This window comes from Sturnira hondurensis, unplaced genomic scaffold (genome assembly GCF_014824575.4).
Source record: "Sturnira hondurensis isolate 20B ecotype Veracruz unplaced genomic scaffold, ASM1482457v3 Scaffold0002930, whole genome shotgun sequence".
In the NCBI taxonomy this organism is placed as follows: domain Eukaryota; kingdom Metazoa; phylum Chordata; class Mammalia; order Chiroptera; family Phyllostomidae; genus Sturnira; species Sturnira hondurensis.
In genome coordinates this window covers 470,081-493,729 of record NW_028075561.1, presented here as the reverse complement: position 1 = coordinate 493,729, position 23,649 = coordinate 470,081, and the positions used below count along the sequence as shown (strand labels likewise).

Sequence of the window (23,649 nt, the reverse complement as noted above, 5' to 3'; positions counted from 1 at the left end):
TTTTATTTTTTACTGTTTATACTATTACAATTGTTCTTGATTTTCTTCTTATTTCTCACTTTACCCAACACCACCCTCTCTCTTGCCTCTACAATTCCCATGTTGTCTGTGTCCATGGGTCATGCATAAATGTTCTTTGGTTAATCCGTTCACATCTCTTATCCAGTCCCCAACCTCTCCTCTCACAAAATAGAAACAGAATCATAGATACATGGAAAGTACTAATTAATTTTTATTTAGTTTTTGATTGAGAAGCCTGAGGAAGTTATACATTTACTGTCACAGCAGGTTGAAACAAAGAACAACTAAAGGCATTAAAGTTCATGTCAGAGCTGAGTAGAATATTGGTAACAATATTTTACTACAGAATATTCACAAGTTACATAAATATAAAGTATATTTTATTCTTAAGATACAAGCAATCACTAAATATCATCATACTAGGTGATCACTAAAGTTAAACACCAGACAAATCAGAATAAAACATGCTTAAAAAATTGAACAATAATGAAAGTCATCTTCATTAACAAGAGGGAGTAGGATGGCAGGATTCAGACTGGAGCATCATTTGACAATTATAGGATGTACAGTCAACAAATGTTTTATTAGTGATATAATACTAATAATGTAGATTACTAGTAATGTAAGTGGTGGAGTTGGGCATTGAATTTTTTGTGTCTCATTGAGTTACATTAGTTAATATGACCTAAAGATGTTATTTTACCATGAAATAATGAAAAAAAATAAAATGATACAGGGAAATATGGCCATTGATTTGGAATATTAATACTATGGAGAGGGATGAATTAACAATTCAATTTAGACAGTTTATTTTGTATCTTTACTGCTATACTACACAAGGAAAATTCTTAGTGTTATGAAAAATCATCAAGTAAAGTACATTCATTTGAAAAAATTCCAATGCTTAAATATTTCTCATATAAATAAACTGCACAAAAGAAATATACAGCACAAAACTACCCAACTATAATTGATGTATGCATCATTTCTGAAACACATGCCAAATATGGAACAAAAAAAGGAAAAGGGGCTCATGGACATGGACAGCAGAGTAGTAATTGCGGTGGGTGAGGAGGAGTATAAAAGGACTAAATGGTAATGGGAAAAATACAATGAAAATTTTAAAGAAAGAAAACAAGTATACAGGTGTACCTCTACAGTCATTGTGATGTTTTTAGCTCTAAGTAACAGAAAAGTGTAACTTTGTAAAGTGCCAGATAGTAACTATCTTAGACTCTATGGATCATAAGGACTTTGCTAGAAGTACTAAACCCTGTGCTTACAGCATGAAAGAAGCTACAGGTAAAACAGAAATGAATGTTTTTTGCATCAGAGTTCTAATAAAACTTTATTAGTGGGGCACTGAAATTTGAATAACACAATTTTCACATCACAAAATATTTATTAATTTTTTCAATTATTTAGAAATAGTTATTCAGCTAAACATGGGCAGTGGGCCTATTCTGAATCATTCAAGGAAAAATGTGCAACCAAACCAAACAATAGCACAGCAATAATGTAGAGGGTAAATATTGGCAACCCATCTTTTTTTCTGTTTTGCAGAACAATTCCAGAAATACAAATTATGATGATGATAACATCTAACATATAGCTCTCTTTGTGTATCAGACACTATTATAAGTGTGTTAAAATTAACTCACTTATGCCTCAAAGCAATCCTAACATATCACTTCACCTAAAAAAGGAAACTGAGGCATAGAAAGGTTGTATCATGTCCCATGATGGAATGAGCATATACTATATTGCTTCTACCAGAAAAAAAAGATTAGCAGAGAACACTTAGGACTCCCCTGCAAAATACAGATGCAACAACTCTGCACCCTACTGAAACATCAGCGGTAAAACAACATTTTTTACATAGCATTGTTTTTATTCTATAGACTATTTTCAGGTGTTTTAAAAATAAACGCAGGCTTTTCCTATACATAAATGTGTAATAAATGTGAAATAAATAAATTCCTTAATGTAAAATTTAGCTGATAGTTGAAAACTTTACAAAAACATTTTTAACTTCTTTCTGAAAGATTAGTTCAACATACACATCAATTTAAAATGACAGAAAACAAGATAAAAGATGCATATAATTTAAAAAATATTGTATTAAATACACATTATAGCCATGGCTGGTGTGGCTCAGTGGACTGAGTCCTGGCCTGCAAAGCAAGGGATTGCTGGTTTGATTCTCAGTCAGGGTACATGCCTGGGTTGCAGGCCAGGTCCCCAGTTGGGGGTGCACGAGAGTCAACTATACATTGATGTTTCTCTCCCTCTTCCTCCCTCCCTTCCCCTCTTAAAATAAATGAATAAAATATTTTTAAAAGTAAACAATACATACACATTAGATTAACAATAGGAATCACTGCTGAAACTTAGTATGTAATATCTTCATATGTATAAAAGTTACTGAACTAATGTTCCATATTACCTATGTATAATTGTGGATGGATTCCACATGCACATCAAAAATGTACAATTTGTATTCTGCAGCACAGTCACATACATGCAAAAGTTTTACATACTACCAGTACATATTAGCGATGTTGCCTAATTATTCAATTTATTTGTACTTTTCAAAAGTTTCACATATCTAAACATTTGCAGTTAAAAAAAAAACACCTTACAATCAGATCTCTGTAACAGGACTTCTAAAATAACTCTTTCCCTCAATACAGATTCTCTTTGAATTTTCTTTTAAAAAGCTTTCACATACATAAAGGTTCTATCCCAGTAGCAATAATGTGACATTCACTGAAACATCATTTCTGATAAAGGCTTCTGTATCTGTTCCAATCTTTGCGGCTACCCTTTTTGAGTGTTCTAATGTGAGTCCAACTAGTGCACAAAGACTTTTGAATGATCAGAACACTGATAGGAGTTTCTCATTCATGTGAGCTTTTGAATGTCAAGTCATGGCTGCCCTGGCAGAAAATTTCCTGATATTCATTTTACTTACAGGATTTTTCTCCTGTGTGATTTCTATATTGTACAATAAAGTATGACTTCTGAAAATTTTCCTCATATTTTACCATTTGTAGTGTTTCTGCCATCTACACTGTCTAATATTTAGTAAAATCTGACATATGGTAAAAATTTTACCCTTATAGAATTTCTCTGTGATGACAGATTGTGGCTAAATTTTTCTATATCTATGATATTCATAAGGTTTTTGACTTGTGGGAATTATCTAATTATTCTGAAGGATGCATTCAGACAAAATTCTCCAATTCATACTATTTATAAACTCTTTCCCTCTGTGTGTGTGTCTTCTGATGTGCAGTGAGTTCTGATTTCTGGATAAAACTTTTCTTACACTCTTGACATTCATAAGGTTTCTCCCCTGTGTGTTTTCTCTGATGTATAATAAAATGTGACTTCTGAGAAAAGAATTTTCTACATTCCTTACATTCATAAGGCTTCTCTCCGGTGTGAGTCCTTTGATGTAACCTGAGGACTGAATTCACAGAGAAAGATTTACCACAATCATGACATTCATAGGGCTTCTCCCCTGTATGTTTTCTTTGATGTTTAGTAAGGTCTGATTTATAGTAAAAGTTTTTTCCACATTTATTACATTCAAAAGGCTTCTCTCCTGTGTGAGTTCGCTGATGTACTGTGAGGGCTGACTTCTGGTAGAAGCATTTCCCACATTCACTACATTCATAGGGTTTCTCTCCAGTGTGAGTTCTCTGATGAGTTTTAAGATGTGAATTTCTAGAAAAGAATTTCCCACATTCCTTACATTTATAGGGTTTTTCCCCTGTATGTGTTCTTTTATGCACTGTAAGGTGTGATTTCTGAGAAAATGATTTCCCACATTCCTTACATTCATAGGGTTTTTCCCCTGTGTGTGTTTTCTGATGTACCATTAGGTATGCCTTAACATAGAAAAACTTCCCACATTCAGTACATTCATAGGGTTTCTCTCCTGTGTGTGTTTTCTGATGTTCTATGAGGTGTGGTTTCTGGTAGAAAGACTTCTCACACTGATTACATTCATAGGGTTTCTCCCCTGCATGAGTCCTCAAATGTCTACTGAGAGATGACAGGTAGTAGAAAGTTTTCTTACATTCTTTACACTCATAGGTTTTCTCTCTGGTGTAAGTTTTCTCATGTCTTGAGAAGTCTCTACTCCTAGAGACAGATTTCCCACACTCACTGGGTTTATCCTTTGAATGGGTATGCTGATGTACTATTAGGGCAGATTTCTGGCAGTAGAACTTCCCACATTCGTTGCATGTATAGATTTTTGCTCTGGTGTAAATTTTCTGATTTGTGAGTTCTCCAGTCCTACAGAAAAAATTCCAAATTCATTAATGAATAAGATTTTTTTGTCCACTGTATTTTCCAAAGAACTCTAAGTGTGGTGGGCAGTTAGAAAGACATGAGCAGAGCAAGGATAATGGGCCAGTTACAGAAGTCACCAGGACAGAAAGCCCTGGGTATCTAGCAACTGGCAAAGCTGGGAAAACACGGACCTCACTCCCAGGGTTACCTTTTCTCCCATAGCATGTCACTGGTCATGAAGTTTAGACTTCCTGGTCTTTCATATCACTGGTTATATGGCTCTGACCCTCCCCTGGCATATTGCTGGTCATGTGGTGCACCCCCTTGAAGGAGGAACTATGGGCCAAAGAATGACCTCATGAAAATCACATAGGGCCCTTGTATAACCACTCCCTTAAGCATTAACTCCCAGTAAAAACACCTAGATCTCAGAAGTGTTTCAGCTCCAGGCCAAGAAAGGCAGCAAAACCATATAAGTGATGCCATGGCTGACATCAGGACTAGATAGATGTATTTACTTATAACTTCCTGCCCTGGTGCTGACCAAATCAGTGGAGACTACAACCCTGAGGGAAAAACACCTAGAAGGCTGATGAATATTCTATTGGAATCCTCACCTGTGACCTCCAGAAAAATACCCTGGAGATGAAGTACTTTGCTAGGCTCTCTCTAAGAGACATGCCTGTGCCTTTTCCCTACCTCTCTTATTTTCCCCAAGTGCATTACCTTTACCTTCTTCTCTCCTAAAACCCAAGTACCCTTCTTTTGCTTCTGTAACTTGTTTCCTGACCCAATTCTTCTTAGGGCTCACTTCTGCTGTCTCTGTGACTTTGTAAATAAACATTCTTTTTAGTTTGAGTTGTGTCTCTAAATTCTTCCTTAGCCGTATGTAACTCAACAACTGAGATTGCTGAACAAAGTTCCAATCTGATTTCACTAGTTTAACACCTGGTGCCGTTCTCACCGCCAACATAGGAACTAATTCCTACAGATTTTCCCATATTCATTAGATTTATAGGGTTTCTCCACATGAGTGCTCTCTGATATACATTGTGGTTTAACATTTGGTAGAAAGAACCTTCACTTGCATTATATTCACAGAGTCTCTCACTCAACTGCCCAAACTACACTTTGTATAAAGAAATCTCCCTTACTGTGTAACTTTGAAGGCTCAGAAGACTGCTTCAATATTTGAATATCCTGATCCATTATGATAAAGGGCTTTCCCATTTGCATTATTTTGTTTGGAATTTGATCATTGCTAACTTGTTCACATTTAGTATTAACTAGTACTCTCCCAATTCTAGTACTCTCACCAAGACTCTTTCTTACACAAATTCTAATCTTAAAATTGAATTTTGAACTTGCCTTGAATTCTCAGCTTGGCTTTCTTGGTGTCTTGCTCCTCGATCACTAATATTCCATAGGTCTACAAAGGAATACAAAATTTACTACTATACAAATCTTAATATATTATCATGGTTGTAGGATTGCATTGATTCTTAGGCTTCAGGTCAATGCCCACAAATTAAGGTGCTCTCAAATATAAATTTCCTTTACTTCATTGGTATAGAAAAAAACCAAAGACTAAAAATTGTTATAGCAGAAAGGGGAATGAATGTGGTTCTAAACCCAAGTGCCTCTGATACTTTCCAAATATGAGCTAAAACACTTGGAGGAGAAAGTTAAGGCAAAAAAAGAAGAACTGGGAGCAGAGAACAAAAAATATTTACAGTGTTGCAGAACAGGAATGTGAGATTCATAGAGAATGCTGCAAGCCTATTAAGGACAATGAATAGCAAGTAGAATGATAAGAAAAATTAGTAGACAACTATGTTCACTGGAAATACCAGGGCAAAGATTAAATAGGATTAAGGAGCTAAAATGTTAAAATTATAGGTCTTTATCTGCTCACACCTAATTTATTGTGTTAGGATTCCTAATAATAGCAAAATACAAAACTTCTACTTTATTTCCTCTTTACTCATACACAACAATCTAGTTGTCAATACTGAAATGACTTTTTCAGATCATCAATTTCCTCATGTTTAAAGGAACAGCCCTATAGTTTAAACTTTCACTCTATATTTAATTGGCTTAATTTTCATTGGGACAAAGAATCCAGGAACATATATTTCCATAAAGAAAGAGTTATAAAAATCATGGTGTAAGTAATCCATATAACATGATGAATTTCCCAGTTATAGCACCTGAGATAGTTGATCCTGACCACCACATACTGCATCTCGAAAGCAATGTTACCAATGACTCAACAATAGTCTTATTCTACTTTTATATATTAGCTCCCAAATCTCTGCTTCAATTTACTACATGGTCTTTAAAGATTAATTATTCAACATCATTCTAGAACCTTTACTAACCTTCATATGTATTCATGTTTGAATGCTTAAAAGAAAGTCAGTGGGAGTAAAAGACAGAAAGCTGTATTTGTACAATAATTAAATTAAAAAAAAGAAAGTCAACGATAATAACCAGAGGCTTTGGGTTGAAAGTTCATGGCACTTTTAGGGGAAACAGCAGTTATTTGATAGGGACTTGTGCAAGGTTAACTTCAATATGTATGAAATGATTCTATTTATGAAAGACACTTAAGAGATCAATGAGGTGATTATTAGCATGTGTTTGGGCCACAAGAAGAAATGAGATGCAGTAGGTAAGAAAGGGCCAGATTAGTTCCTGACAGAAAATTAACTGTGCTTTGTAATAGTGAGTTAGTGTAAGTTTTCAACATTACAGAACTCCTACTAGGATTTAAATTAAAAATTAGTTTTTGACCCTGAGAAAGAAGGAATTTAGATCAGTGGAACTATTCTGTAAAATGGTAAAATATAGTACCAGAATACAAATAAGGTAAAAATGTTTGGAGATGTCAATTTTAGGAGTTTTCAGCCTAGAAAATGAAACTTCGGTCTAGAATAGGTATGTAAACCATTGCAGAACTTACTATAAAGGGCAGAAGATATAAAGTGTCCATCTCTTGTTAACAAATATCTCGTGAGCAATCAATATATACCAGGCATTGTTTCTGCATGTGAGTGCACAAGTCAGAAAATACCTGAAAAGCATTTAAGGAAGCAAAGTGAGATTACTTTTTCATTTGTTTTATTTTTTTATTTTAGTGTTATTTTAGGAAGGATATCTAGTACTTTGTGTAAAAGACAAACACCGTCCAGAAGAAAGTGTCAACTCTCAAACAATAAGATTGATGAATGGCATAATTGTGACAGGGTGCAGCCAGGAAGGTCCCCCACAGAGGGATGTGTAATAGGGTCCAGAACTCAGGGTGTCCAGGAAATATTAAAAATGTAGGATGTCCTCACCTCCACAAGTCTGAACTGGGGGGTGGGACACATGGAGCAGGGCCCTTTAGAGTTGTTCCACATGGCAACAGTTCTGCAACTAACCTCAGGCATGGTCATTTAACATATCCATAATTTTTAATTGGTTTCATGGATATATTAAATGCCTGTGGCCATGCTTTGAGCCAGAGAGATGGGAGTGACTTCCATCTCATGACATAACTGGGGGGCAACTCCCTCTGGTTACAGTGCCTGCGTGAGAGCTTGGGGATGATTGGCTCCCCACAGGGCCATGCCTGTCCGGACTACTATGGCAGCACAGAAAAGATGGAGAAGTATGGGAATTCTGGCAGGTGTAGGTGCTTGTGGGAGGAGTCAGAAATGGGGATGCAGAGGAAGATTGGTGCTGGGATTTAAACCTGGGCACAGCAGCCATGGGAGCGGGTATTGATGCAGCTTTGGTGATAGAAGGGGAACCATGTGGCTTTGGGTGCTCCCTTTGCCACACAGCTTAGGTAGCTGGAAAGCAAGATGTAGCAGTGATGCAGAGCTTTCTATTAGCAGTTTGGAAGAATGCAAGAGAGACTCAGAGGGAAAGAAAGGGGTGAAAGGATTCTTGCTGGTGGGACAGGAGAAGGTGCCACTTGGGTTTGGATTAAAAACTGGAGATCATGAAGGTGACACGGCTGATGGTGCTAGGAACCAAGGAAGGCCTGCCAACTGAGCATGGATTACTAGGAAGAACCAGGGCTATGTGAGCCTCAGACTTCTATTTCTTTTCCTGAGATACAGTACCCCAGACTGGGCAAAGAGTGGAAGGAAGGACAGTGTGTTTATGGGTGTTTTAAGGGACTTTGGGATTTTAATGGAGACATTAAGTCATTACTCTTAAATCTATATAACTTTTGAATAAATAATTCCTTTCCTTTTCACCAATCTCTGATATTGAGCACTATAATTCCCTGGCAGTGGGCAAGGTGAACCTAGCACAAGGGGACCCTGGGAGGAAGGAGGGATCCATTCGGTAATAGTATTTTGCCTCCCCTGGTCCTTTCTGTAATATAATGACTTATAATCTAATTTCAGAGTTTAAAGAGTGAATAGGAAGTTAAACTGGTACAGAAAGTAATACAAAGATTTTGTTATTAATAAAAGAAGAAAAATGGCATTTGAAAAAATGTATAAGTCAGACTTATAAACACTTTAGGATTATAGTTGCATACTTTGATGGTGGGGACTAACTGGAAATTCTAGAAAAAAAGACAAAATAAAAGTTTAAGTCAAGGTTGGTATATAAGAGAGATAAACCTATAAAAATATTGAGCATGGGGAAATTCCAGTGGAAAGCATGGAAACTGGAGGTGTAATTTATGTTGCTTACATATGCATATCAAATGTCCTCATTCATTTCCAGACATATAAAGCATTTAAAAAAAGACTCCTGAAAAATATTTCAAAAGGCAAACAGCACCAACTACCTCAGCACTAATGACAAGGGCTATACTTTTTCACTCACCAGGGTAATTCTGATGTGGAAATTCTACTTCTAATATCCATGGCTCCTTTCCTTGCTTCAACTTGAAAAGTGCATTTGGCTTATTCACACAATAACCTACTAATGAAAATAAGGGAAATAAAAATTGCTTGGAATTTTTATTGCTTGGAATAGGGTCTCTGGAAAACAAAAAGTACAGTTTTCAGAGCAGAACAATGAAGATCTCACTAGGCTTAGCAAATTTAGATTCTTCAATTGGGAGGGTGGAGACACATCTTTTTCTGATACCTAAAATGGGTTAATCAATTTTGACCCCTGAAACAAAACAAATATTCAAACTTACATGTTTCACAACTGGGGAAGAAAATTCAAACTACTGGGAGTTACAGAGAGGGGAGTTTCTCTCACCCACGGAGACTAGGTGACCATAGTTCTCCTGCATCACTTCCCTGTACAGAGTCCTCTGAGCAGTGTCCAGTAATTGCCATTCCTCCTGGGTGAATTCCACAATAACATCCTTGAAAGTTACTGGTCCCTGTAACAACATATTTCAGTTCAAACTGAAGTAATCAGAATAGAGTACCATTGAAGAGAAATGTGTAAACTAGGTCTTACTGAGCTAACTATTGAATTTATCCTGGAAAGTTAAGATACAGTGCTACTCTGTACCCGGCTTTATATATAGATAAAATATTTGTTCAGTATATATTTACTAAGATATCACTCAGTGCCTGGATTTCTGCTGGAGATACAAAGATAAATGAAAACAACTATTATCAAGGAACTTACATTCTAACAGGGATATAAATTCTTAAATGTAGTACACATAGCAGGTGCTATGACAGAAGTAAGTATAAGATATAAGATGTTCACAAATGGGGCAGATGTTTTGTATTTTGTATTAAGTCAAATTTTATTAAGTGGTCAAACTTACAATGCAAACTTCAGGAATTAAGAAAACAATTGGCAAAGGCATAAAAAATGCCTTTACAAAACTACAAATAAGACATTATAATATGAGAACACAGTACAGAACCAAATGAGTTATGTGATAATTAAGTCAGGTTACAAAAGATGGAGTAACTCTGAATTTGTCATTTTGGATATTAAAATATATTTTGCATACATAACGTAAAGAATATATAATATATTTACATCTATAAGTCTTTTATTAAAACTTGACAAGTTTTTTATTTATATGAAGGAAAAATATGAATCAATATCCTACTTCACACTATGTGGACTATTTTATACATCTTTGGGATGTTCACCCTTTCACCATGTAGATGCAAATACAGATAATGGGGAGTCACTGAAGAGACAGATGTAAACACTAGAGTTATAAAGGGAGATTAATAGCTTAGAAGAAAACTAAAATAGAATGAAACATCAGAGGATTGCTAGATTTACATAAATATAAACAAACATTTACCTCAAAGTAGCAGCAGTGGGGGGAAAGAAACATAATACAACTTTTTAATTGAAAATCAGTAACTACTGGAAGAAAGGGGAAGGGTAACTCACACTGTCTCTGTATGGTTTGGTAATGGCTAAAAAGCCATATTGCTCATTATTTTCATTCTTACATTTTGGTTGATAGAGCTGTTTAAGGCTATAAAACTTCCTCTTATAATTGCTTTATTTATATTGCATAGAATCTGAAATGTAGTATTTTCAATTGAAGAACATATTGGCTGGATATGAATTCTAGTTTCATATTTTTTTATTGAAAACACAGTTCTACTATTGTTTATTTATGTGTTGCTAACGATTATGGCATCAACTTTATCTTCCTTCCTTCCTTCCTTCCTTCCTTCCTTCCTTCCTTCCTTCCTTCCTTCCTTCCTACCTTCCCTCCTTCCTTCCTTCCTTCCTTCCTTCTTCTTTAAGATTTTATTTATTTATCTTTAGAGCAGAAGGGAAGGAGAAAGGGAGAGAAATATCAATATATGGTTGCCTCTCGTGGATCCCCTGCTGGGAATTGGGCTGCAACCTAGGCATGTGCCCTGACTAGGAATTGAACCTCAATCCTTTGGTTCATAGTCCTGCCCTCAATACACTGAGCTATGCCAGCCAGGGCTATTTTATTTTCTTTAAAGATTTTATTTATTTATTTTTAGACAGAAAGACATGGAGGGAGAAAGAGGGAGAGAAACATCAATTTGTGGCTCCCTTTTGCATGCCCTCCACCGGGACTTGTCCCACAACTCAGGCATGTACCTTGACTGGAAATGGAACTGTTGACCCTTTGGTTTGCAGGCTGATGCCCAATCCACTGAGCCACACCAGCCAGGGCTCAATTTTATTTTCTTTCCTTGACAAGTGACCTATGTCTGCAGGGCTAGACCAAAGTCTATATTTTTTCTCGTGAAACCCAGAGAACTTTTTTTCTCTTTACTTTTTAAATTTTTTAAAAATTTATTTTAATTGTTGTTCAAGTACAGTTTTTGTCTTTTACTCTCATCCCAGCCCACCCCCCAGTGCTCCCCACCTCCCTCCCATTTCCACCCCTCTTAGTTGTTGTCCATGCGTCCTTTATAATTGTTCCTGTAAACCCTTCCCCTTTTCTCCTGAAATTCCTTCCCCTTTCCCCTCTGGTCACTGTCAGCCTGTTCTCTATTTCAGTGTCTTTGGTTATATTTTGCTTGCTTGTTTGTTTTGTTGTTTAGGTTCCTGTTAAAGGTGAGATCATATGGTATTTGTCTTTCACTGCCTGGCTTATTTCACTCAGCATAATGCCTTCCAGTTCTATCCATGATGTTGCAAAGGGTAGTAGCTCCTTCTTTCTTTTTGGTGCATAGAATTCCATTGTGTAAATGTACCAGAGTTTTTTGATCCATTCATTTACAGATGGGCACCTAGATTGCTTCCAACACTTGCCCATTGCAAATTGTGCTGCTGTGAATACTGGGGTGCATAGGTCCTTTTGGATTGGTGCTTCAGGTTCTTAGGATATACTCCTAGCAGTGGAATTGCTGGGTCAAAAGGCAGATCCATTTTTAGTTTTCTGAGAAAATTCTATACTGTTTTCCATAGTGGTTGTACCAATCTGCATTCCCACCAACAGTGCACTAGGGTTCCCTTTTCTCCACAACCCCTCCAACACTTGTTGTTTGTTGCTTTGTTTATGATTGCCATTCTGAGTGGTGTGAAGTGGTATCTCACTATGGTTTTAATTTGCATTTCTATGATAGCTAGTGATATTGAGCATTTTTGGAATACATCCAGTTTATTGAAATCTCTCTTGATGTTTACCATTCTGGGTCAATTTTCTCTGGAAGAAAGACAGCATTTTTAGTATGTAGACTCAGTTTTTCTTTTCTTTTTACAAAGTTCCCTTGAATCATAGTTTTAAATATTAGTTCTCTTCACTATTTAATAGTTGTGTTATTTAGAGATTCTGATTTCTCTATTATCATTTCTAATATTTTCTTCCTCATCCTTTTTAATTCTTGTCACCACCCCCACTATGTTATCTTTCCATTTCTGTCTTGTATGATGTTTATTATACTTTCATCCATATTGTATCTCCCTTACAAGCACTATAATTTAATCTTTAAAAAGATTTTATTTCTTTTTAGAGAGGAAGGGTGAGAGAAACAGAAGATAAACATCAATGTGTAGTTGTCTCTCATGTGCCACTTACCGGGGATCTGGCCTGCAACCCAGGCAATGTGCTCTGACTGGTAATCCAACCGATGACCCTTTGGTTTGCAGACCAGCATTCAATCCACTGAGGCACACCAGCCAGGGCTATAATTTAATCTTTTTATCTGAGATAAATTTCTGTTCTGCTATTTTTTCCTGAGTTAACATGCTTATATTTTATATTTACTTGTTCTCCCATTTCTCTTGTGAGTCTTCAGTCTCTGGTTTTTAAGGTTCTTTCCTATTTAAAATTACTTAATATTGGTGAGTAGTGTTTTCCACTACTTTGTGTGTCTGGGGAAAAAGTATTTATATTAATTGAAAGTGTTAATTCAAGAGAGAAGTTGTCAGCAAAGTAGGTGGAAGGTGAGCCCAGTTGCTTGTGTACCCAACTGAGACACTTAGCTGATCTTCTGAAAAACAAAGTGAACAGCCTACAGAATCTTAGCTGATAGGAAGTTTGGAAGCCAAAATGTGCAGAGGATAGTTCAAAATGGATGGTAAGGAGGTTTTATAGGACAGGGAAAGTCCCTGGGCCTGACACCAAAAACCATGGCTGCCACAGGTACAATGACGAGGACAGCCAGGTCAGTGATGGCTGTCTAGTACTCCCTGCCCTCTGAAGGTGGGGAAACAACAGACCTGCCCCAGGAGAGACTTGAATGCAAAAAGTCACTAGAGAAAAAGAGGCAGCACACATGCACACAGGTGGTGGCCAACTAGGAAAGTGCCAGAGAGTGCGGAGGATCCTGGTAGCACCTGGAGCTTAGAGAAGAGGTGGGCTGCCACAGGCTGTGACTGAGATGGACTCTTGAATTGCTAGAGTGGGGCTGTCATACTCATTTTCACCAGAGGCCACATCAGCCTCCCAGTTACTTCAAAGGGCCAAATGTAATTTTAGGACTGTATAAGTGTAATTACTCCTTAACTAGGGGCAAGGAGCTTGGTGCTGCTCCTGGGTAGGAACATGGTGCAGGGCCATATAGGACAAGGTGGAGGGCCGGATTCAGCCATTGGGCCTTGTGTTTGCCACCTGTGTGCTAGAAGGTTGGAGTGTGTTGGAAAGCCAGGCAATGGTTCTGAGTGGCAGTAGCGTCCACAGAGATTTTTTCAAAAGGGGAACTGAGGCATGCTGAGCAGGGACCTTGTGCATGCAGCTGCTCAGCCAGCAAGGAGGGAAGACTGTGAGTGCAATTTGACCCCACAGCACACCTCACGGATTGATCAAAAGGGTGCAAAGTGAGGTGGTTTACTGGCACCAGCCCCATGTAACTGCACAGAGGAGAGTGAGGGCCTCAGGGTGCTGGGAGGGCAGTGGGCTGGAAACTTGGGCGCATGTGATTATGTAGCCCAGACAGAGCCCCCTTCTTCGTCAGAAACAAGGGAAAAGGAAAACTGAGCCCAACACCCCATGACCTCCAGGAGCCTGGAAGAACTGCAAAGGCTTAACAACCAAGAGGGGGCTTTTTTTTAAAAGGGTAAAACAGTAAGACCTGAAGCTGAGAGAAAACCAGGAACAGATCTAGAAAGAAGTCTGAGGGTGAACATGAACAACTAAAACCAACTTCACTTGTTCTTTGTAAGAACTTGAGTGTTTTTTAAATTTCTTTCTTCTTTTCATTTTTTATTTAGTTTTTGGTTTTTGTCTGTTTTTTTTTGTTTTTGCTCCCTTCATACTGCATTTTAAATTTTCTTCTTTCACTTTACTCATATTCCAAATAATTCACTACTCTTGGTCTTTTATTCTTCATTCTTTTTATTCAAATTATATATTTCTCATCATATGATTGTTACTCCAAATCCCACACAGCAACCTTCTTGGGTCTTAATCCATCTCACCATCTTCCTGAACTTTATTACTATTGTTGTAAACTTTATTTTCTCTCACACTATGCCCTATCCCTATCCCTAACTCTGTTTCTCCTCCATTTAACCCTGCATAAGTGCTCTTCTTAAGTCAGCTCACATTTTTTTTGTCCTCATAAGAATATTATTTCCTTTCCACATTTTATAAGCAGGGGCTAGTTGGGCAAAATACCACAATTATTGCTGTACTTCTTCAAAGGAACTCCCACTTGTTTGTGCTTTAAATCACATAGAACACTTTCCCCACTCTCATGCCATTTCATCTTCCCCTGTCTCTGATCAGTTGAGTGAGGATTTGTATTTCATTTTTTCCCCTCTCTCAATCTAGGTTTTACTTCTTACTCTTATGAGCTTGCTCCCCCATCCTCTCAAAATCATTTTTTGTTACTGTAGACATCTCATATTCACTTTTCTTTTTTGTACAATATTCTTACTTGAGTTTCAACTTATTAAACTTCAATCATCTGTCATTGATATTGAACCTGCTGTGTTTTTTCTGTAATTTTTCTCCTGTTGGTCCAATACTTTGTCAATTATACTTCAGACCTCATAGTATACTCTCCTCCCCCTTTTTTACCACATTGTTCCCATTGCACTTCTGTGTTTTACTTATGATTTAAATTTTCTTCTCTCCTTTTCTTCACCTTGGTTCTATCCTTATTCTTATCAATTCTCCTACCTCTTCCCACTCAAAAACATTATCCCTCTTTCAGTCATTGTTGGAAACTGCTCTGCCAGGTTTCAGGAATTGTAAGCCATCTCCCATAGCTAAGGCTGAGTGAGTGACCTCTGGAATGGGAGCCACAAAGGAGACAAGCTTGTCTTTGGCAGCAAATGCTGCCTCTGCTTACTTCCCTGCTCCCAAAGCATGGTTAGTAGTCAGAGATGGGTAAGACCCTCCAGCGGGGGCAACCTAAGCCAGACACAATCACTTGGGAGGCCATCATGGAAGGACTCGGGGGTGGGGCTGTGACAAAGAGGGAGTTATGGACCCTCGACCCTGGCTATTTTGACATAGTCCAGTCCCCATGTCCTCTGGGAAAAGCACTTCCTGGCTCTAATCCACTTAAGCCTGAAAATTTGTGATGGGAAAGGTGGTGCAGCTTTTACCAGCTAGAGTGGGGTCCAGGGTAATCTGGCAAGAGAAAGAATTCCTAACAATCCTATGAAACCTGCTTTGCTAAGAATGCTTTTAGTTAAATGTTTTTATTTTCCCACAGTTTTATAGCCTTTTAGTCAGTAGATGCTGATTTAGAAGAAGAAGCCCTAATGGTTTTTTGTATACTATCTACTGTTTACTGCCTAACAATGATTAATAAGTTGTACCTGAATTCCTGTGCAAAAAAAACCCAAAACCTGTCTAGGCAAGGGTGCATGATGCTCTCCCCTAGACAGTGGCCTGTCCCTTTTCTCCACAGGACTTGGTAGCCTGTGTGAATTTTTCTTAATCATCCATAACTCTGTGGGCACTGCTGGTCAGTGCATGTGTCAAGTTATTTCATATTCCCTTTGTCATTCTTATAATATTCATAATCTCTCTTCACTGTTATTAACCTTTAGTTAATTGAGGTTCAGATTGCTGATTTGGTAGGGGGGTTCTTTTTGCTAGGGTAGGTGTGGTTCTCTGGTAATACTGCTTTGTTGAACAACACATGTACAAGAACATTCAAGACAAAGTGGGAATTTTGACTACCAGTAAGCCTGCTGGAGGGGAAAATCCATCAGCAAAGGAGCCATCAACAAGTAAAACCCAAGTACAAGAAGAGAGCCCACACAAACAGAAGAATGGGAAACCCTAAAGGATTCAGATGAGGGGATCAAAGAGATAGCACCACTGAGTCCCACAGTACTCCTATCACAAAAGTACACCCACTGAAGACAGTCAGGCAAAGCAGAGAACCCTGAAAAGCAGAAAAAAGTCAAAAAGATTGACTGAAAATGGGGAGACAAAGAAAGACACCCAGTCAAAAGAAATGAAAGATTCTCTAGTAAAAGACATAAATGAAACTGAGGGAAGTGATAAACCTGCTATTGAATTAAAAAAAAAAGGTTATAGGGATGTTCAAGGAATTCAATGACAACTATAAGGAACAGTGGGAATCAAAACAGCCTGAAAAAAGAAATAGAAGCTACAAATATTTGAACAGCAATACGATTTAAAAGTTTTTTAAAAAAAGAAACTATAAACAAGAACCAGGAAGAAATGAAGAATAAAATACCTGAAATAAAAAAAAATACACATGCGAGCTGGATGAAACAGAGGACCAAATTAGTGAGTTGCAAGACAAAGGAGAAAGAAATATCTAGCTGGAGCAGCAGCAATAAAAAAGACTCAAAAAGCATGAGAATAGCTTAAGGGAACTTCAGAACAACACGAAACATAACAACATTTGGATTATAGAAATACTAGAAGGAGAAGAAAAGGAGCAAGGTATAGAAACACTGTTAGAAAAACAATGGCAGAAAAATTTCTGAACCTAGAGAGGGGAAAAACCATGCAAGTTCAGGAAGCACAGTGGGTCCCATTCAAGCTGAACCCAAAGAGGCCTACTTCAAGACATATTATAATTAAAATGCCAAATTTTAAAGACTATGAGAATATCTTAAAAGCATAAAGGGGAAAACAAGTAGTAACATACAAGGGAGCTCCAATAAGACTAGCAGTTGATTTCTCAACAGAAACACTACAAGCCAGAGGGAATGACAAGAAATATTCCAAGTAAAGAAAAGCAAAGCCTTGTAACCAGCAAGAGTCTCAATTATACCGGAAGGCAAATAAGGAGTATCCCAGACAAAACTAGACTGAAAGTATACACCTGCACCAAAGCAGTACTGCAAGATATACTAAAGGGACTGCTTTAAAAGTGGAAGAAAAACAGTGAGAGAGAGAGGAACACAGATAAAAAAGGAGGAAATGAATAAGTAACTATCAAAACAACCTGAAATGTAAATGGAATAAATGTTCTACTCAAAATACAATGGGAAAAAAAACATGACCTGTACCTATGCTACCTATAATAGACCCACTCAGAAAGAAAGACCTACACAGATTGAAAGTGCAGGGTTGGAAAAAATATTCAAAACAAATGCACAGTAAAAAAAAAAAACAAGGTAGCAATACTTATATCTGACAAAATACACTTCAGGACAAAAGACATAAAAGAGACCCAGAAGGTCACTTCATAATACTCAAAGGAAGAATCCATCGATAAGACATAAACATTGTAAATATATATGTACCCAACATAAGAGCACCTAAATATATAAGGAAAATCTTGGAAGACTTCAAAAAAGATATATACAGCAACATATCTATACTAGGAGGTTTTAATACCCCATTGCCATAAATAGATAGATCATCCAAACAAAATATAAATACGGATAATGTGGCATTAAAAACCATCCTATATCAAATGAACTTAACATATATATATATATATATATATATATATATGTTAAGTTTCATCCCAAAGAAGCAAAATACAAATTCTTTTCAAATGCACATAGAACATTTTCAAAGACAGATCATACAGTAGAGCACAAAACCAGACACAACAAATTCAAGAAAATTGCAATCATATCAAGTATTTCCTTGGATCACAAGAGCCTTAAACTAGAAACCAACCTCAGTAAAAAAAATAAAAAACATTCAAATTCATGGAGATTGAAGAGCATGAGATTAAACAATGAACTTGTTAGTAATGAAATCAAGGAAGAAATCAAAAAGCTTCTGAAAACAAATGAACACACAACAACCAAAAATTTATGGGACAGAGTGCAGGCAGTCTTGAGAAGAAAGTACAGAGTGATACAGGCCTACCTAAAGAAGATGGAAACACTTCAAATAAACAAACTAATCCAAATTTAAAATAACTGGAGGAACAATATCAAACAAAGCCCAGAGCAAGTAGAAAAAAGGAAATAACCAAAATCAGAGGAGAATAAAATGATATAGAGACTAAAAGAATAATTCAAAGGATCAATTCATCCAGGAGATGGTTCCTTGAAAAGATGAACAAAATTGACAAGCCTTTAAACAGACTCATCAAAAAAAGACAGAGACAGAGGATAAAAGAAAAATGGCGGTGGAGTAGGACGAGTGACTCCACTTCTCATACCCCTGGGAGAAAATCCTGGCAGATCTACTGGGGAACAGCGCAATCGATTCCCCACCAATTCTCCAGCATTTATGAAAATAAGGGACCAGAGATAGTGATGGACCAGAGAGCTACAGGTTGGTGGGGTCTCAGGGACTGTGAGTAAGGATGGAGGTGGCTGGCCAGCAGCCCTCAGTCGGCACAGAATGGCCTTGGAGCCACGGCTGCCACCTTGGTTAGAGCCCAGAGGCTTCCATCTGTGCCCAGCGAAAGAGGCATCTGCCACAGAGGGAGGACTCATCAGGAGCCAGGCACCCCAGAGTAAAGTCAAAAGCAGCAGCAGCAGGATCGGCTGCCCTCAGCCGGCGCCTAACGGCCTTGGAGCTGCTTCTGACACAGTGGTCAGGGCCCAGAGGCTTCCATCTGAGGCCAGCATCTGGGGCGTCTGCCACGGAGGACTCATTGGGAGCTGAGCACCGGGTGGAGCCTTGGGCCAACTACGGGGTCCTTGGAAGAGAGCTGGCTCCCTCCCTCACCATCAAGGTGGGGCTGGGTGGCAGAGACCTGTCTACCTAGGTGTCTGCCAAGATGGTGCAGGAAGGGTGGTAAGGACAGGGGGCTGTGTTCAGTTGCAATCTCTGTGGTTGCCAGCCCACCGGCCTGCCAGACCAGGAAATTTGAGAGGAGCATTGTTCTAACCTGTCGGGTTGGGGATTGGGCTGGGCTGAGAGGCAGGCTTTCTGGAGAAGTTTTATTGGAAAGTGGACTGAGGTGTTCTCCTGAAAAGGCAGCTTAACATGCTTCTCATCCAGCCACAGGACTGGGAAGGCCCAGTACCAGATCCCATGGGACCCAGGCAGCCTGTCGTGTGGGCACGCAACTGCACCCCAGTCTGGTAGCCTAGCTGGCACTTGGGTGTGCACCTGGGCCTACAACCCAGCCCACAGAGGGGTCCTGCCGAAACCAGAAAAATGGGATTGGACAGTTTGAAACCAGCAAGGGAGGGTTTTTTGTTTTTTCTTAACTTTTTTCAGTAATCATATATTTTTAAAATTTTATTGTTGCTTTATCTTTAAATACTTTGTTCCTCTCCTTTCTTTTTTCCTGTTTTAGTCCTTCTTCCTTTCATCCCAAACTTATTGCTTTTTCCTCCCTTCTCCTGTCCTTTTTTGTGTTTGTTTGTTTGGTGCTTTCTATACCATTGTAAATACTTCACAACACACCTCTCGGATCTTAGCCCACTTTACAGGTTCCTGAATTCTATTACTGTAGTGATTAAATCTACTTGCTCACATGCTACACCTATTTACTATTCTTTACTCTCACCTTACCTCAAAACCTAACTGCCCGAAAACTCACACTTTCTAGATACAACTCACAAGCCTTCCCTTACCAACAAGAGACTTATTTTTGGTCTATCCTTTCTTAAAAGAGTCAAGTTGGGTTGAAGATTAAAGTTAACACTATATATAGGCTAAAGATCTTCTATCTGTTCTCTACCAGCTGTGACTGTAAATATCATAAAGTACTCTCCTAGTCATAAACTATTTTGCCTCCCCCTCAAAATGATCACACACACACACAAAGAAAGGAGTAGGTGGAAGCAGAGAACATCAAGATACCTGCAGGAGACTGCACCACTGAATCTCACAGGTATTCTACTGCAGAAGTTCACACCATAAACCCAGGGAGTCAGAACAGATCAATTTAAGAAGCTGAGGCTAACAAGAAGAATCTCACAAACAACGGAAAAACAAAGAAACAATGCCCAAATGAAAGAAAAGGTGGAAGTCTTAGAAATAATGTTAGATGAAAGAGAGGCAAGTCAGCTATCAGATACTGAATTCAAAGCACTAGTTGTCAGAAAATTCAAAGAGCTCACAATGAGCTACCAGAAACTAGAGGGGAGCTATAATGAGCTCTCCACAAACTGTATCAACATGAAAAAGGAAATAGAAACTATCAGCAAAGGCCAAGAGGAAATGAAGACTACAATTTCTGAACTGAAGAACACAGTAGAAGGAATGAAAAGCAGGATCGATGAAGCACAAGACTGGATCAGCGAGTTGGAGGACACATTAGAAAGAATCTCCCAGAGAGAGCATGAAAAGGAAAAGAGGCTCAGAAAGAATGAAGAGGGATTAATAGAAATGCAAGACAATATGAAACGTAATAATTCCGAATAAAAAGAATACCAGATGGAGAAGAAGAAGAACAAGGGATAGAAAACATATTTTAAAGAGTAATGATTGAAAATTTTCCTAATTTGATGAGAGACAAAGTTACACAAATCCAAGAATCACAGAGAGTCCCATTCAAGAGGAACCCAAAGAGGCCCACTTCAAGATACATCCTAATTAAAATGGCAAAATTCCAAGAGAGCGAGAAAATCTTAAAGGCAGCAAGGGAGAAAAAGGAAGTAACATACAAGGGAGGCCCAAAAACGTTAGCTTCTAACTTCTCAATGGAAACACTCCAAGGAAGAAGAGAGTGGCAAGAAATATTTCAAGTAATGAGAACCAGAGGCCTACAACCAAGGCTACTTTAGCCAGCAAAGCTCTATATCAAGATAGAAGGCCCAATAAAGAGCTTCCAAGACAAAACAAGTCTAAAAGAATATGCCTCCACCAAGTCAGCTCTATAAGAAATACTAAAAGGACTGCTTTAAGGAAAGGGAGGAAAAGAGAGAGACAGAGAGGAACCCAGGTACAAAACTGGCAATGAATAAGTACCTTTCAATAATAACCTTAAATGTAAATGGATTAAATGCTCCAGTCAAAAGACATAGAATAGCTAAATGGATAAGAAAGCATGACCCACACATATGCTGCCTACAGGAGACACACCTCAGGACAAAAGAGCATCACAGACTAAAAGTGAAAGGATGGAAACAAATTTTCTAAGCAAACAGACAAAAGAAAAAGAGCCGGGGTAGTAATTCTCATATCAGACAAAATACACTTCAAAAACAGGGCCATAAAGAGAAATCCAGAAGGTCACTTCATAATACTCAAGGGAAGAATCCATCAAGAAGGCATTAACATTGTAAATATGTATGCACCCAACATAGGAGAAACTAAATACATGAGGAAAATCTTAGAGGACCTCAAGAAAGGTATAGACAGCAACACAATTATAGTAGGGGATTTTAACACCCCACTGTAAAAAATGGACAGATCTTCCAAACAAAATATGAACAAAGATATAGCTGCACTAAACAACACCCTAGATGAAATGGACTTGAAGGATATATATAGAACCCTTCATCCCAAAGAAGCTAAATACACATTCTTTACAAACGCACATGTAACATTTTCAAAGATAGACCAAATGATAGGACAGAAAACAAGCCTCAACAAATTCAGAAAAATCAAAATCATACCAAGCATTTTCTCTGACCACAAGGGATTGAAATTAGAACCCAACCCCAAAGAAAAAAACCCAAAACACCCCAAATCATGGAGACTGAATGGTATGCTGTTAAACAATGAATGGGTCAAGAATGAAATTAGGGAAGAAATCAAAAAGTTTCTGGAAACAAATGAAAATGAACTCTCATCAACCCAAAACTTATGGGACACTGTCAAGGCAGTCCTGAGAGGGAAGTTCATACCAATACAGGCTTACCTAAAGAAGATAGAAACATTTCAAACAAACAATCTAACCCTATGCCTGCAAGAACTCAAAGAACAACAACAAAGACAGCCCAGAGCAAGTAGAAGAAAGGAAGTAACCAAGATCAGAGCAGAATTAAATGACATAGAGACTAAAAGCACAATTCTAAGGATCAATGAATACAAGATTTGGTATTTTGAAAAGATAAAATAGACAAGCCTTTAAGTAGGCTCATTAAGAAAAGAAGAGAGAGGACCCAAATAAACACAATAAGAAATGAAAGAGGAAAAATTACAACTGATACCACAGAAATAGAAGGGATTGAAAGAAATTACTATGAACTGTATGACAAGAAATTTGAAAACCTAGGTGAAATGTACAAATTTCTAGAAAAATATAATCTTCCAAAATTCAATGAAGAAGAAGTAGAAAGCCTGAACAGACCGATAACAGCAGATGAAATTGAAGCAGTAATCAAAAAACTCCCATCACACAAAAGCCCTGGACCAGATGGTTTCACAGGAGAATTCTACAAAACTTTTAAGGAAGAGCCCACCCCTATTCTTCACAAACTATTCCAAAAAATCAAAAAGGAGGGAAAACTCCCCAACTCTTTTTTATTAAGCCAGCATCATCCTAATTCCACAACCAGATAGAGACACAACAAAGAAAGAAATTTTCAGGCCAATATCACTGATGAACATAGACGCTAAAATCCTCAACAAAATATTAGCAAATCACATCCCACAATACATCAAAAAGATCATACACCACGATGAAGTGGGATTCATCCAAGGGATGCAAGGATGGTTCAATATCCGCAAATCAGTAAATGTAATACATCACATAAACAAAAGCAAAGACAAAAACCACATGATCATATCAATAGACGTGGAAAAAGCTTTTGATAAGGTACAACACCCATTTATGATAAAGGTACTCAGCAAAGTGGGAATAGAGGGAGCATTTCTCAATATAATAAAGGCCATATATGAAAGACCTACGGCCAACATCATACTCAATGGGCAAAAACTAAAAGCTTTTCCACTAAGATCAGGAGCAAGACAAGGTTATGCACTTTCACCACTTCTATTTAATATCGTATTGGAAGTTTTAGCCTCAGAAATCAGGCAAGAAAAGGAAATAAAAGGCATTCAAATTGAAAAGGAGGAAACAAAACTGGCATTGTTTGCAGATGACATGATGGTGTACATGGAAAATCCTATAGACTGCACCAAAAAACTGCTCAAACTAATAAATGAATTTGGCAAAACAGCTGGTT

General features: G+C 37.8%; 1 protein-coding gene across 3 annotated transcripts in view; it reads right to left on the bottom strand.

The window, feature by feature from the left end:
- Positions 1-2,647: 2,647 nt before the first annotated feature.
- Positions 2,648-23,649, bottom strand: part of ZNF25 (zinc finger protein 25) — a 78,616-nt gene continuing 57,614 nt past the window's right edge. For 2 of the 3 annotated variants that reach the window (XM_037041322.1, XM_037041323.1), the window contains exons 3-6: positions 9,550-9,676; positions 9,163-9,261; positions 5,695-5,755; positions 2,648-4,329 (exon numbers count right to left, since the gene is read on the bottom strand). In XM_037041322.1, the coding sequence (XP_036897217.1) occupies positions 3,273-4,329; positions 5,695-5,755; positions 9,163-9,261; positions 9,550-9,676 (1,344 nt within the window). In that variant the 3' untranslated portion in view covers positions 2,648-3,272. The remainder of the gene's footprint in view (positions 4,330-5,694; positions 5,756-9,162; positions 9,262-9,549; positions 9,677-23,649) is intronic. The other variant, XM_037041324.1, reaches the window with a different exon arrangement.